At 33.8% G+C, this 15,431-nt stretch overlaps 1 protein-coding gene across 3 annotated transcripts in view; it reads left to right on the top strand.

Annotated features, from left to right (window-relative positions):
• The window catches only part of LOC106880541 (uncharacterized), a 31,064-nt gene extending 19,521 nt beyond the window's left edge, over positions 1-11,543 (top strand). For all 3 annotated transcript variants that reach the window (XM_052976803.1, XM_014930527.2, XM_052976801.1), the window contains 5 exons: positions 2,100-2,141; positions 3,171-3,289; positions 4,190-4,250; positions 6,173-6,372; positions 9,013-11,543. In XM_052976803.1, the coding sequence (XP_052832763.1) occupies positions 2,100-2,141; positions 3,171-3,289; positions 4,190-4,250; positions 6,173-6,372; positions 9,013-9,117 (527 nt within the window). In that variant the 3' untranslated portion in view covers positions 9,118-11,543. The remainder of the gene's footprint in view (positions 1-2,099; positions 2,142-3,170; positions 3,290-4,189; positions 4,251-6,172; positions 6,373-9,012) is intronic.
• The last annotated feature ends 3,888 nt before the right edge of the window (positions 11,544-15,431 follow it).

Genomic DNA, 15,431 nt, shown 5'->3' with positions numbered 1-15,431 from the left:
TATATATATATATATAAAAGCACCCACTACACTCTTGGAGTGGTTGGCGTTGGGAAGGGCATCCAGCTGTAGAAACTCTGCCAAATCAGATTGGAGCTTGGTGTAGCCATCTGGTTCACCAGTCCTCAGTCAAATCGTCCAACCCATGCTAGCATGGAAGGCGGACGTTAAACGATGATGATGATGATGACGATATATAAGGCACAGGCATAGTTGTGTGGTTTGCTTCCCAACCACATGGTTATGGTTTCAGTTCCACTGTGTGGCACCTTGGGTGTGTATCTTCTACTGTAGTCCCGGGCTGACCGAAGCCTTGTCTTCATCCTCATCATTTAACATCCCTTCTCTATGCTGACTCAGGTTAGACAGTTTGACTGGAACTGGTAAACTGTAGAGCTGCACCAGGCTCTAGTCTGTTTTGGCTCAGTTTCTACAGGTGGATGCTCTTCTGAATGCCAACCACTCCTTAAAGTACCGGATGCCTTTAATGTGTTACCAGCATGGGTGCCTTTAATCTGTCACTGGCCACAACTATGATTTTACTAAGCTTGATATGTCTTCTCAAGCATAGAAAATTGCCAACAGTTTCATGAATTTAATAGATAGAAACTGAAAGAAGCCCATTACATGTGTATGTATCTGTATGTGTGTGTGTGTCTGTGTGTGTATATCCTTGTCTTGACATTGCATGATAATTGTAAATGATTGTCACTGTCACACAAGCAGTGTCACTCATTTCCAACATTTTGTGAAAACATGCCAGAAAAACATGTCTGGTCACAGAAAAATATTACCTTGTTTAGAAATGGAAAGAGAATCAGGCCATTGAAAGTCTACCTCAAATTCTGTTTGACTCATGTAAGCATGGAAAAGTGGATGTTAAAAATGATGATGATGCTCTCTCTCTCTCTCTCTCTCTCTCACACACACACACATATTGATTGACTGAGTTTATTATTTACAGTATTCAGATATACTAATAGTCATGGAAGAAGGGTAAAGAGGGGACAGAAAGCAGAAATAAGGAAGAAAGTAATGATAGCCAAAAGTGCTTGCTCAGTATATAGAATAAAATACAGAAAGACAGAAAAGTGAACATTAAAAGAGCCATAAACATAGAAAAGCCATAAACATAGAAAAGCCATAAACATAGAAAAGCCATAAACATAGAAAAGCCATAAACATGGAAAAGGTACAGCTGGAGTAGTGCTGGGGAATTTCAGGAAGCATGGAACTTAATATCGTCTTCATCATCATTTTGGGTTGGCTTTCCATGCTGGATAGGTTGGACATTTTAACAGACACCAACAAGCCAGAGGAACAAGTCTTACTCAGATGTTTCATTTGGCATAGTTTCTAGAGTTGGATCAGTGTTGGATTAACCATTAAGCAAAATAAGCATGTGCTTAAAGCATCAAGGGAAGTGGAAGCGCCACAGGAATGGTAAATGGCTTGCAACACAAAAGAAATTATTTCAAATTTGCTAAAATAATATTTGAAGTGGTTTATATGATCAGAAATATAATTTCAAAGTATTTATGGTGTCATAGTAAGAATCCAATCAAAGACTTTGCAATTAAAAAATGTAGAAGAAAACTTTTCAAATATAAATAAAGTGAAGGTATACAAAAATAAACATTGTTTATCATTTTACTGTTAGCTTTGTTTCATCATCATCATCATCATCATCATCATCGTTTAACGTCTGCTTTCCATGCTAGCATGGGTTGGACGATTTGACTGAGGACTGGTGAACCAGATGGCTACACCAGGCTCCGATCTGATTTGGCAGAGTTTCTACAGCTGGATGCTCTTCCTAACGCCAACCAATATTGTATGGTTTCTTACTGTTTATATTTTGGATTATATATATATGGGGTCACCAAAATCTTAAGTGTTGAGAGCCTTCATTAGAAATTAAATGAATAAAGAATTTTGACATGTACGAATATTTATTTCCCCCCACTATATATATATATGTATATATATATATATATAGATATATATATATATATATATATATATATATATATATATATATATATATATATATATATTCTCTCTGTCACAACTGGTATAAATATTTCACTGTTTTTCAGGTCACTTAACTGCAAGTATTGAGGAACAGATTGCTCTAGATGGTAAGTTCATTTAAGTGTTTCTCTCTCTATACATGCTTGCTTGTTTGTTTGTCAAAGAAACAATGTCTGTATATTCATTATACCCTCTTAAAGTGATGCAGTGATTGTAGCATGCTGGTGAGTGAACCTTGGTGAAGCAAATAGTTTTCCTTTTGGTGTGGTGATGGTGAGGAGCGGTAATAGTACTACCACTATCTTAGATGTGTGAGCAGTTCTTGAATGTCAATTTTACTGGAGTTTTGTATACTGTCAGTACTGAAGTATGTCGGTGCTGAAGTATTTTGTGGCCCCTTAGAGGAACCCTAAACTTTGGGATGCAGTTTTGTCAATGTTATATATGTGTAGTTGCTATAGCAGCACCTGCTGCAATACTATCCACACCTTCTGTTGCTATAACAACTTCGAATAACATAACAACACTTCAAGAAGAAGAAAACATCTTTATAAAACATTTTTGTAAATAATCAGCCAGCAAAAAAAGAAATCACACGAAGAAAAAAAAACAGGAATACAAAACACATAATATGCATCTTACACCAAGATCTTAGCTGAGATTTCTTCCTTCTATCAGATACTAGAAAAAACAGTAGAAAATTTCTAAAGTTTAGAAGTTTCAGGATCTCAATGAAATCAGAGGTATTCACTTGAAATACGTTAGGCTTAAAGGAATTTCTGCACTCACCAACATCAGTTGTTTGCTTTGATACTCTCAAATATGAGAATCTGGAAACTGATAATATTTTCATCACATTTCTAAAGCCCAGTAAAAGCCCAAGTGGAGTAAGATCCCCAAAACCAATTTGTCTTCTATGCACTCCATAAAATATTTTAGAAACCCTCATCTTTGATATCACTAACCCACACACTCTTCTCCACAGATCACAATATCAGTTCAGTCTATACTCAACCACCACACTACTCACAAACCTTTCACAGACAATACATGATGTTTTCATTCCACTCCATACACTGCTGTATACTTATACTATATAACATTCTGAACACATTTCTTTTTGCTTCTATTTTCAGAGTTATCCAGTTTGAATTGTTCTAAATCAGCTTTTGTGAGACTTTGTCAACGCCTTGCTGGTTATAATATCGTTGTCATAGATAACTGTTTTCTGTCCAAGCAGTCTTCTGTTTTCACGGTAACTCATTGTTATTTCTAACATCTTTTAGGTCTAGTATTTGGTATAGCTGGGAGGGATGAATGCTACTCTTTTACATCAATTTTGGTTTCATCATAATTTTCTAAGATTTGAGATTAATGGACCTCGCTGTTTAGAACTACTAAATATAATGTAAGCTTCATGATATATTTGCAAGAGTTTTTTTTTTTTTTCATTAATTTTGATGAATGCATATTACTATGAAATAAATGCATATGATATATGAATGCATGTTATTGTGATTTAAAAAGATGAACTTAGGAAAACTGAACTGTTTTGTTAAAGAAAAAGTTAGTATATTTTCTGGCACACAAGTCAAATTTTTCAGACCAAAATTTACATCCCAAAATGGAAGGTTGATTTATACACCAAGATAATTTTGAGGGACAAAAGTTCTTTATGAAATGCAGCAGGATTTGGAAAGATAGTGGTGATGTTTGAATGCTTATACTAAATGTTTACTTGATATACTATGTCAACTTGTATGCCAGAAAATCCATAATTTTGTGATGTGTTTTTAAGATATGCAGAATATCCTTTCAGCTTCTGAGTTGGTTGAGTTGAAAGAACAGAGAATTTGTCAAGGAATGTAATTAAAGGTTGTAGACAAGATATCAGAGGAAGGCAAACAGAGAGATAGTTGTTTATAATGAGAGAGAAATTTGATGTGATACATATAGAAGGGGTGCCTTTGGCAGCAAAAGTAATGCAAATAGGATGATAGGACAGTAGAGAAGGAAAGAAAGTCTTTCCCAAAATTAATATAAAGTTATTTAATAAAGAACTAGAACTTAAATATTTCCCAGAATTCTTTATTCAGTTTCTTAAGTTGTGATTTCCCAAATTCTTTATTTAGTTTCTTCTTTACTTCTTTTCTAGAATCATTTAGGAAACCCCTGTAAAGTCACACTATCACAGAAAGGTTTGTGCATAATAACAGGTAAGAATTTATATCATTATTTTAATTTTGAAGGGCAGAAAAACTCAGGTTGATCTGTCACAGAAATACAAAAAAAAAAAATGTAGAGGCTTTTGTTAAACTGACTTGCTTTTTAACCTATTGAGAATTTCAGTAGGTTTTGAAATGAGTTACATCTACTATCTGCTCTGGCAACTTAAAATGACATACTTTAAATATAGAAATAATATAAATTGAACATTTAATGTAGACATCATTTTATAAAATGAACACATGTTTAAATTGTGGTACACTTTATCGACAAATAGTTCAGAAAATGTTTAAGAATGTATAAATAATGTTGTTGAAAATCACCAATGAGAAACAGTTTCACTGTTGTCGTTTAACTTAAAGTCAGCCTGATCAGGTAGACCTATCAGTGAAGGAGTTCCAACTATGGTCATCTCATCTTACTTTTAAGCATTGTATACATAGGGTTATGATTTTATTTCAAATGGTGGAATACATTTTTATACCATGAAGAATAAGTGAAATGTCTCAACTAAACTACTATTATTAATGAAAGGATAGTAAATAAAGCTCACTCCAAAAAAACTAGTGATGGCTGATATTTTTTAAACTGAAGGGTATGATGTGAGGAAGATTTAGCTATTACTTCTAACAATTCAAGTGACCATGTTGAGGCTCTCTCTGTTTGACACTTTCATTATCAACAACATTTATAGCTAGTCAGGCAATAGCTTTTAAGCAGAATAAATGCTATTATCTTAACCATGGTGGTAGTAGAAGATAATCTTGCTCCACTTCAACACTTTCTCAGTACTTCTTGCAAAGTAAGTAGAAACATCTCATTCAGAAAGTGCAATACATTTCATGCCATATAAAATAAGAGGAATAACTCAGCTCAGCTCCATGAAAACTAGCAATGATCTACAGATCATCACTGGTATTGGTAGATCATCAGGTAATATATCCACAAAATTAAATGCATTTGTGTGCTGTGAAAGAATGTAATTTGACCTTTTATCAAATACATTCATCTACAATCAATAAATAGTGTATTAGTGTTTCTGATTTAGGCATGTGATTAGTGAGTACTGGGTCTATACAATTGAACCCCCCAGCATTTGACTGGTACTTTAATTTTATTGACCCCATAAGGATGAAAGGCAAAGTTGACTTTGGCAGGATTTGAACTCAGAACATAAATTGTTGGAAAAAATGCCATTGAGCATTTTTTCCATCACTCTAAATTTCTACCTGTTGTTGCCTTACAACCAATTATAAAATAAATGCTTACACTTACAAAATGTATTAATCTGTTATTCTATGGTGTTTTGTAGGTGTGCAAATTGTATCTATCAAAATCCTATGAAACATTTATTTTGTGTTTAATTGCTCATTTTACAATATTATGCATAATTAATCATTAGCATGTCAGACAAACTGCTTAGTGGCATTTCATGTCTTTACACTCTGAGTTCAAATTCTGCCATGTTCAACTTTGCCTTTCATCCTTTGAGGGTTAATAAAATAAGTACCTGTTGAGCACTGGGGTCGATGTAATTGACTTACCCCCTCCTCTAAAACTTGCTGTCTTTGTGCCAAAATTTTAAACTAATGTTATGCATTTTTTTTGTGCTATCAAAAATGTGTTTTCAGATTTTCTGGTATACAAGTCAATGCAGCAGATAGTGTAAACATGTACTGTAAACATTTAAACATTGTCACTATCTTCCCAAATCCTACTGCATTTCACAGGGAACTTTGGGTCCTCCAAAGTTGTCTTGAGGTATAAATCCACCTACATTTTTTGGCTGTAAATTTTGGTTTGAAAAGTTCACTTTGTATGCTGGAAAATACAGTAATAATTTTAAATTGAGGAAAATAATTATCATGGATACAGATTATGTTCAGTGAGATTTAATTCATATTACTTTCAGACGAAGATTCAGTTTCTGTCTCATGGAGTAGTGTTAAACAGTGGTCTATAGATCATTCTGGAGCAATATTCACCTACACAGTGTTACATAAAGATGATCAAGCAAATAATATGTTTCGAGAAGAAAAACGCATTTGTGTTGAGAGCAAGCAGCTTGATGACCTTTTATCTACCACCCATGACATTGTTAAAAGTATCCAGGTAAATAGAGAGTTATCTTTTTTATATCGTTTAATTAACTCTTTTAGTACCAGCCCACCTGAGACTGTCCCTGGCCCTTTGATACAAACTTCCTGTTTTAAAGTGATCTAAATTAAAGCCTTCTTTCAAAATTTCATGTTCATTTCTGTTTCAAACATCATCTTACTAATGACAAAGTTATTTTAACTTTTCTAAACTCTTCATTATTTCCAAAATTAACTGAATTAAAGAGTGATATTTCAACAGGAATATGGTATCAAAAGAGTTAATGTGTCATTGTTGTTATTACTTAACCCTAATCAGCCCTGGTTCAGTGAAACTATGATCAAAAGCATTCAACCCATAACCATCTCATCTTTAAGATGGTTATGGGTAGAATAACATGGTATGCTAATAAGTGTACCTGACACTACATTATCCGATATGTCTTTTTTTTTTTTTTTTTGAGAGGGTAGGGTGTGATTTAAGGGAGATTTGACTGCTAATTCTAGCAGGCTGAACAACTATGTAGAAGTGTAACTCTGGGAGAACTTGTTCTCCTTTGTCCCTATCACTGTCATTGTGCCATATGCAAATTTGCAGTTAATGTCCAGATTAACTGTAAGTCTCAAGAATGAATTTACTTATTTTGTTCATTGACACTCCAATATATGATCCAAATTAATCCCCTAACATTCTACTCTACAATAAGATTTGTCTTAACTCTCATACTACATTGCTGCTGAAATATTTTGCAACAATGAAATTTTAAAGATTTTGATTTCACTGCTTCATATCATTTCTGTTTATATCTCTTTTCAACACCTAAAATTTTCCTTTTCTTCACCAGTCCTGTTTTAAAATATTTTTTTCACACCTTTGTTTTTCAACTTTTTTTTTATGTCAGACCATCTGAGATTGTTTCTGGTTCAATGGCACAAATTATTTGTATCTAAATAAAATTTTCCAACATAAATTTATGTCAAAACTTTTGTTACGTTATATTTCAAATACCAGTTTGATAATGTTAAAATTATTCATTTTACTAAATCTTTCCAAATTCTTGATTATTTTCAAAATGAATTAAAACACATGGGTAATGTATATCTAATTAGAAATATCATGAAAGAGTTAAAAGCATTTTTGATATAAAGCAATTTTTCTTATGTCCTTAAGTGGGTCAAAATGGAGTAACAAATTTGTTTGCTGTAAAATAAAAAAGATAAATCTAGTATTTCAGACAAGATCCTTCATAGCTGAATGATAAAGTGTTAAACTTTTCTTTTTCCTCCTGACAAACCAAATTAATTCCACTTTAAACTTACACTTACTTATTATCAACACAAGCCCATCATTAGTTTTTTTTTTAATTCTATTCTTTTTTTATGTTTAACAAATTCTCTTGCTAAGTATGGCAGTAAAAATCCTAATGCAGTTAGACATGTATTCTAACATAGTGAACTTCTCATGCCATATTGAAAGTCTTTAAAATATTAATTAGTTCATCCAGCCTAAATTGGATGTGTTGTTTATAACATCTTGGGATGCGGTAAACATCCCAATAAATCATCTAATGTAGATGACAAATGCTTCAAAGCACTGGTAATATTGGTTGATGATATTTTGTCAGTACCAGTAGATGGGACTGTTGTATCACATGATTTCACAATATTACAGATCATCAACAAGACAGCCAACACTGAATGCCAGACTGAAAATCATCCAAACCAATATAATTTAGCATCAACTCAGCAACCAGTAATGTGAAAAACTAGCAGGCTGTGTATAAATTACCTATTAGCAACAGAAGCAGCCTTTGTAACAAATATTAATTAGCACATCCAACCAAAATTGGGTGTGTTGTTTGTAACACCTAAGTCTGCAATAAACATCCTGAGAAATCTTCTCATGTAGACAATAAATGCTGAAAAGCACTGATTATATTAGTTGACAATATTTCGTCGACACTGGTAGATGGAACTGTTGTATCACAGGATTTCACCGTGTTTCAGATCATCAGTAACAGACAGCCAAACACCAAATTCCAGTCAGAAAATCATCCAAAACTGATATAATATAGCACCAAAGCTGGCAGGATGTGTTTAGATTAGCTATTAGCAATAGAAGCATTCTTGTAAGGAATATTTATAAGCACATACAGCATAACTTGGATGTGTTGTTTAGAATGCCTAAGACTGCAGTAAATGTCCCCCAAAAAATCATCTCGACAGAATGACAGAAACTTGTCAATTATTGAGCGTGGCCACCATTTCGAGCATGGCCGTTGCCAGTATCGCCTGACTGGCCTTCGTGCAGGTGACACGTAAAAGCACCTACTACACTCTCTGAGTGGTTGGCGTTAGGAAGGGCATCCAGCTGTAGAAACTCTGCCAAATTTAGATTGGAGCCTGGTGTTGCCATCCGGTTTCACCAGTCCTCAGTCAAGTCGTCCAACCCATGCTAGCATGGAAAGCGGACGTTAAACGATGTTGATGATGATGATGATGATGATGAATATCATCAATTTAATTGTTAAGTAGTTTTGAAAAGAATTAACAGTTATCTCAGATGTTGTTATTACTAATTAAAAATCAATATTATTAATGTGATATTGTTATAATTACTATTGCTGTTTTTATTAATGTATGCATTCTCTTTCAGAAAAATTGCAGTCAACTGGCCTTTTATGGATCAATGATCAACATGAAACCTGATGGAACAAAAGTTTGGACAAATCCTTTATTTGGATATGGTTCCCTAACCTGAAGCCATTAGGAAATAAAGTTTTCAAGAAAATTTGTACGGAGCCATCACTGTGTGTGTGTGTGTGTGTGTGTGTGTGTGTGTGTGTGTGTGTGTGTGTGCATGTGTGTGTGTGTGTGTTTGTGTATGCTCTTGAATGCTTACATTCTAATAATCCTAAGTTATATTTTGACCAGGCCAATGACTTCTAAGTATCTCCTTCTCATTCTTTGAATGTGTTTGGTCAAAAAGTCTAATGGAAAATGTTAAACATTAGTTTGCTAATTCCAACACCTTTTAACATTTTCCTTGATGAAACCAATGACTTTCTTAACATTTTTCATCCCATATCACCATGTGGTAATATCCTTATGTATTTAAAACAACGACAGTCACATATTTGGGGTTTTTTGACATCTTAAAAAAAATACCATGTTTCAAACTTTCAACAAGTACAACTCCTCAAGAGCAGACAATGTAATTGATCAATGTTGTTGTTTAACTCCTGCTCATTCATGATCAATCAGACTTATGAATAAAAGTTATTTCAGTTGCGACCATCCTATCTATTTTTTTCAGTTACTGAGTATCTAATGAAGTATGAGGCATTTTGGCAAAGACATTTTGCTGAATCAACACTGACTTATTTGACATCAGACCTTTTAATCGTTCTCTTGGTCTCCTCCTCCTCTTTCCCTTCCTCTCTTCTTCTCTCTCCTTCCCTCTGTCTTTATTTCTCTCACTTTATGTGTGTGAGTATATTTCTCTTGATGTGTATGAAGAGAGGGAAAGTGTTTATGTCAATCATGTCCCATAAATAAATTGTAATCTCTCTCTCTCTCTCTCCATATGCACGTGTGTGTTTATGTTTGCCTCCAACACCAAAAAATATTGTTCCCAATACAGATTGAGTGTCCAGTCAGCCATGTCAAATCATCAGCCTTCAAACAGCTATACTTAGTCATCTCATTCCATATCTAGAGCTGCATTATCATATGTCCTTCCTTTTTTTATGATCGTAAATTATGGAAGGATTTATGGTTAGCTAGCTTTCTCTACCTTTAAAACTATTAATTTATTGAGGTGGTCATGAAAATCTGTCTTTATGATTTTTTTTTTTAATCCTTCAACTGCAAAATTAAATTTCATGGTTATTCCTGTATTGATTTTGGTTATCAACCCAGAAACAGATTGGTATTTTCTGCAATTCACATTGCCTCAATAAATTCAATAAAAATTGTTTCAAAACATGATATTCCTCAACAAAAGACAATTGGTATATAAAACTGCTTTCCACAGTTAAAGTAATGAAATTTTTGAGTAGATATATCTGATTTCTGCAGTAAAAGGGTTAAACAATTTTTGTACTTTACTTTATTGTTTCTTGAGAGAGTCATTTTATCAATAAGAAATACTTGCTTTCATTCTGTTGTACATTTTTTAATGTTATTAGTCAACTGATTAACTCATTAACTAATAAACTAATCATCTACTTGATTAATCATTCAATCAATCATTCAATCAATCAATTAGTTAGTTTGTCAGTCCAGTTGTCATCACTTGCAACCTCTTCAGTGATGATCCCTTGTTACTCCCGACCTGTCTTGTATCCAATGTCATTGATAAGATAACAAATAGCGGCAATCAAACTCTGACAAACTAACATATTGATTGAGGGATCAAATCATTAATCAAACAATTTGTTAATTGCTTAATTTGTTAACTAGTTGATTTAATAAAAAGAAGTAAAATAGAACCAGTGCAAATGTTTCTTATTGCCAAAATTTTGTTTTATAGAGATCAAAAATAAAATACTTATTCAAAATTTTATGTTAATTTATGTTCCAAACACCAGCATAATAATTGCAATGTTATACTGATAAATTTTTCATTATTTTCAAAATTAATTCAAAGACTAGTAATGTATTTCAACAGAAACATCATGACCAAAGGGTGTTAATGATGAAATAGTTGGTTATTCTTCTGAATTCCTCCAAATTCTTGATTATTTAGAAAATTATTTGAAACATCAGCAATGCATTTCATTAGAAACATAGCAACAGAATGCTTAAATAAAAACAAAGGAAATCATAACTTTTCATCTTCTGTCATCTCAAAGTGTAAATGCAATTATTTATAAAACATCAATTATGTAGAATAAAATTAGGCAATGAAAAGGGCAGAAGAATGGAAGGGAAATAAAAATATGCATTAAAAATGGGAAAATTGCAGTTTTTGCAGCCAACCATAAAATGCAATTATTTCAATGTGATCGGAAATATTTATAAAAATTATGGCAGTCCATGTTTCCTTTAATTTAATGGTAGGTTGGCTAGATTGTAAATTCCAGTAGCAGGCTGACTGTTTTTTTTTTTTAAATATTGAATTTGCCATATATTTTGAATAAATCATTTTGTAATAAATAAATAAATAAATATGTAAACTTGAAATTTTTTCTTTGTTGTTTCATAAATTAGTTTTGCAGGTCACCTACAATGAAATTTGAAAATGACTTTTTAAAAATTGATAAATTAGTAAAATTTTTACTTTATACTACAAGTGAAAAACAGGTGTAAAAATGATGACTATGAACCAATGACTGAGCTTCTACATTATTGCTCAATCTCCTATAAAAAGCAATCAAATCACCCTCTACCATTTTAAAAGCAATCAAATCACCCTCTACCATTTTAAAAGCAAAAATATGGCCATATACAGCCTAAAAATACAGAATGGTTTGTATGATAAAAGTTGACTCAGAGATGCAAAACAATGACTATAAATTTAATAAGAGTTGTAATCATATTACTGTTGTCATCATGTCTATTATAACATTTTCAAATTTATTATAAGCGCAGGAGTGGCTGTGTGGTAAGTAGCATGCTTACCAACCACATGGTTCTGGGTTCAGTCCCACTGCGTGGCACCTTGGGCAAGTGTCTTCTACTATAGCCTCGGGCCGACCAAAGCCTTGTGAGTGGATTTGGTAGACGGAAACTGAAAGAAGCCCATCGTATATATGTATATGTGTGTGTCTGTGTTTGTCCCCTCAACATCGCTTTGACAACCGATGCTGGTGTGTTTACATCCCCATAACTTAGCGGTTCGATAAAAGAGACCAATAGAATAAGTACTAGGCTTACAAAGAATAAGTCCTGGGGTCGATTTGCTCGACTAAAGGCAGTGCTCCAGCATGGCTGCAGTCAAATGACTGAAATAAGCAAAAGAGCAAAGAGCAAAAGAGTTACCCAGAAAGTTAACCAATTTTGCCACTTCTATGAATTTCTTAAAAAGCCATTTTTTTCTCTTTTAATCTTTTTACTTGTTTCAGTCATTAGACTGCGGCCATGGTGAGGCACTACTTGAAAGTTATAGTTGAACAATTGACCCCAGTACTTATTTGTTTTAAGCTTTGCATTTATTCTATCAGTCACTTTTACTGAACCACTAAGTCACAGGAACATAGACAAATCAATACTGACTGGAGACAATCACACATAGATATATATAAATATATAAATATATATATATATATATATATGTGTGTGTGTGTGTGTGTGCGTGTATTGTGTTTGTTGACTTGTTGTACTTTCGCTAATCATGACATTGAAATTATTGTAATTTTAGTCCACGTTGTGTGTGGAGAAGTTTATGAATGAATGATTCAACAAGTAGAGAAATCTAAGGGGAGGTAATTGGTGATTGTTATTACTGGGGACATGGGAGGTAATTGTTCATCTTTCGGGGAGGGGATAAATATACACGAAAATTCAAAAGCTAAAGTAGTGAGAAGAAATATATACAGTGATGGGTATGTAATCATGAATTAAAATACGTACTGAGATCAAAGTTGGTTATGTATTCATATTTAGACATATTATGTATTTTTCGATGAACAAATTTTCTTTATTTAAACATTCCTGGAAGGCTCGGAATTCCTGTTCAAACAAGGAGTGAGGTTCACAATTAAAACCAACTTCGCTTATCTTTCTGAGAATCTAATTTATGTTATAACTTGCTCAAGTTGTGGACATAACTATATAGGACAGACAAGTATGACACTGAGACAGAGAACCACACTTCATAAGGAACAGATCTGGTTCCCGCAATACAGAGATTCCTTTGAGTGTATACATAGAGACATGTGCAGGTAATATACTCTCAAACTTCTCAGTTTTCCCAGTGCAAAAAGAATATGTATACAAGAACATTTAAATAAAGAAAATTTGTTCATCAAAAAATACAAAACATGTCTAAATATGAATGCACAACCAACTTTGATCTCAGTATATATTTTGATTCATGATCACATACCCATCACTGTACATATTTGTTTCACTACTTTAGCTTTTGAGTTTTTGTTTATATTTATCCCCACTCCGAAAGATGATCAATTACCTCCCCTGTCCCCAATACTAGCAATCACCAATTACCTCCCCTTAGATTTTTCTGTTTGTTGAATCACTCATTCAGAAACTTCTCCACACACAACATGGACTAAAATCTTCTTACGAAAATATGAAATTACAATAATTTCAGTGTCATGATTAGCGAAAGCGAAACTGGTCGACAAACTATAATATAGTAAAATATATTAAAAAATATATCAGAACTATGTAAAGTGTGTGCATTTTCCATTTTTTATTATATATATATATATATGCGTGTGTGTGTGTGTGTGTGTGTGTGTACACACAAAATATAAGGGGAATTCGTGAATGCAGGCAGGCTGTGAAGACAGCTCAAATAATCCTCACAGCCTTCCTGCATTCAGGAATTCCCTTATTTTCTGTAGATTACCACATGTAGCAATTATAAGTTTGTTTATTTCTCACATATATATATATATATGTATATGCATGTATATCTCATCATCATCATTTAACATCCGTTGTCCGTCCTGGCATGGGATGGATGGTTTGACCAGAGCTAGCAACCTGGTGGGGCTGCACCAGACTCCAGTCTGATTTGGCACGGTTTCTAATGCTGGATGCCCTTCCTAACACCAGAGTACTGGGTGCTTTTATGTAGTGTTGCATGGGCACTTTTACATGACACCACATGGATGCTTTTATGTGGCACCGCCACAAGTGCTTTACACCACCACAAGGATCAGTCTTAACACATCTGCTGCAGGGTATGGGTCTTCTTGAGTACAGCCAGGCACCAAGTATCTCAGTCCTTTGTCATCTTGCCTAAAAGGTTCATCTTCCTGAAGTCATTCTTCAGTACTTCGTCCCATGTCTTCCTGGGTCTCCCACTCCCACATGTTCCATCCACTTTGAGTTCATAGCAGAAAATGTTTTGACGAAGAATTAATGGAAAGTCATCTTCATTAACGCTTAGAGTCCATTTTTTCCATGCTGGATTCTTTCAGTTTTCATCTATCTAATCCACTCACAGGGTTTCAGTCGACCCGGGGCTAAAGGCTGAGTAATTACAAAGTTTCCTTTGCAATCACTTTGTCTTGAGTTTGATCTGACTCCTTGGAACCAGGGACAAGTGTTTTTACTACAGCCTTGAGTTGACCTATTAAGTGTGATTGAAATTTTACAGACAGAAAGTGTACAGAAGTGTATAGAAGGAAAAAACATTTGTTCACCATTTTTTTCTTTTTTAGTTACAATATATTCTTTTCTTACTTAAATTCTATTGTTTATTTCTTTCATATATTTCATTCATTTTATCACGGTATCAACCAAGCCATCAGATGCTGTTACACACTGCTAGTCACAATGCACTTCCTATTTTATCTTGATTGAGCCATTCTTTTCCATCTTAACTCAAATTGCTTAACCAAATCTTCTTCCCATCATCATAGGGGCCTTTCCTGATCTCTTGGATACCACATGGCAACTGCACAGGTCCACCTATTGTCTGTGAACCTTGTGACATGTCCAGTTCAGTGGAACTTATGCTTCAAGTACTCTGCAATCACATCAGTCACTCTGTTTCATTCTCAAATTATCTCATTATGTATGGTAAGAATATCGATTTTAATTGAAATTATTTCAAGAAACAGTTAGGTTTATAATAGCCAGACTTTAGTGTTATTTATTTCAGTTCTACAACTTTTTTCTTTTTTTTCTTTTACTTGACTGCGGCCATGCTGGAGCACCGCCTTTAGTCGAGCAAATCGACCCCAGGACTTATTCTTTGGAAGCCTAGTACTTATTTTATTGGTCTCTTTTGCCGAACTGCTAAGTTACGGAGACATAAACATACCACCATCAGTTGTCAAGCGATGTTGGGGGGGGACAAACACAGACACACAAACACACACACACACACACACACACACACACACATGCATATATAAGAAGCCCGTCGTATATATG

This window comes from Octopus bimaculoides, chromosome 2 (assembly GCF_001194135.2).
Source record: "Octopus bimaculoides isolate UCB-OBI-ISO-001 chromosome 2, ASM119413v2, whole genome shotgun sequence".
Lineage (NCBI taxonomy): Eukaryota > Metazoa > Mollusca > Cephalopoda > Octopoda > Octopodidae > Octopus > Octopus bimaculoides.
Note: the sequence above shows the minus strand (reverse complement) of the source record. Positions and strands in the feature narration are given on the sequence as shown.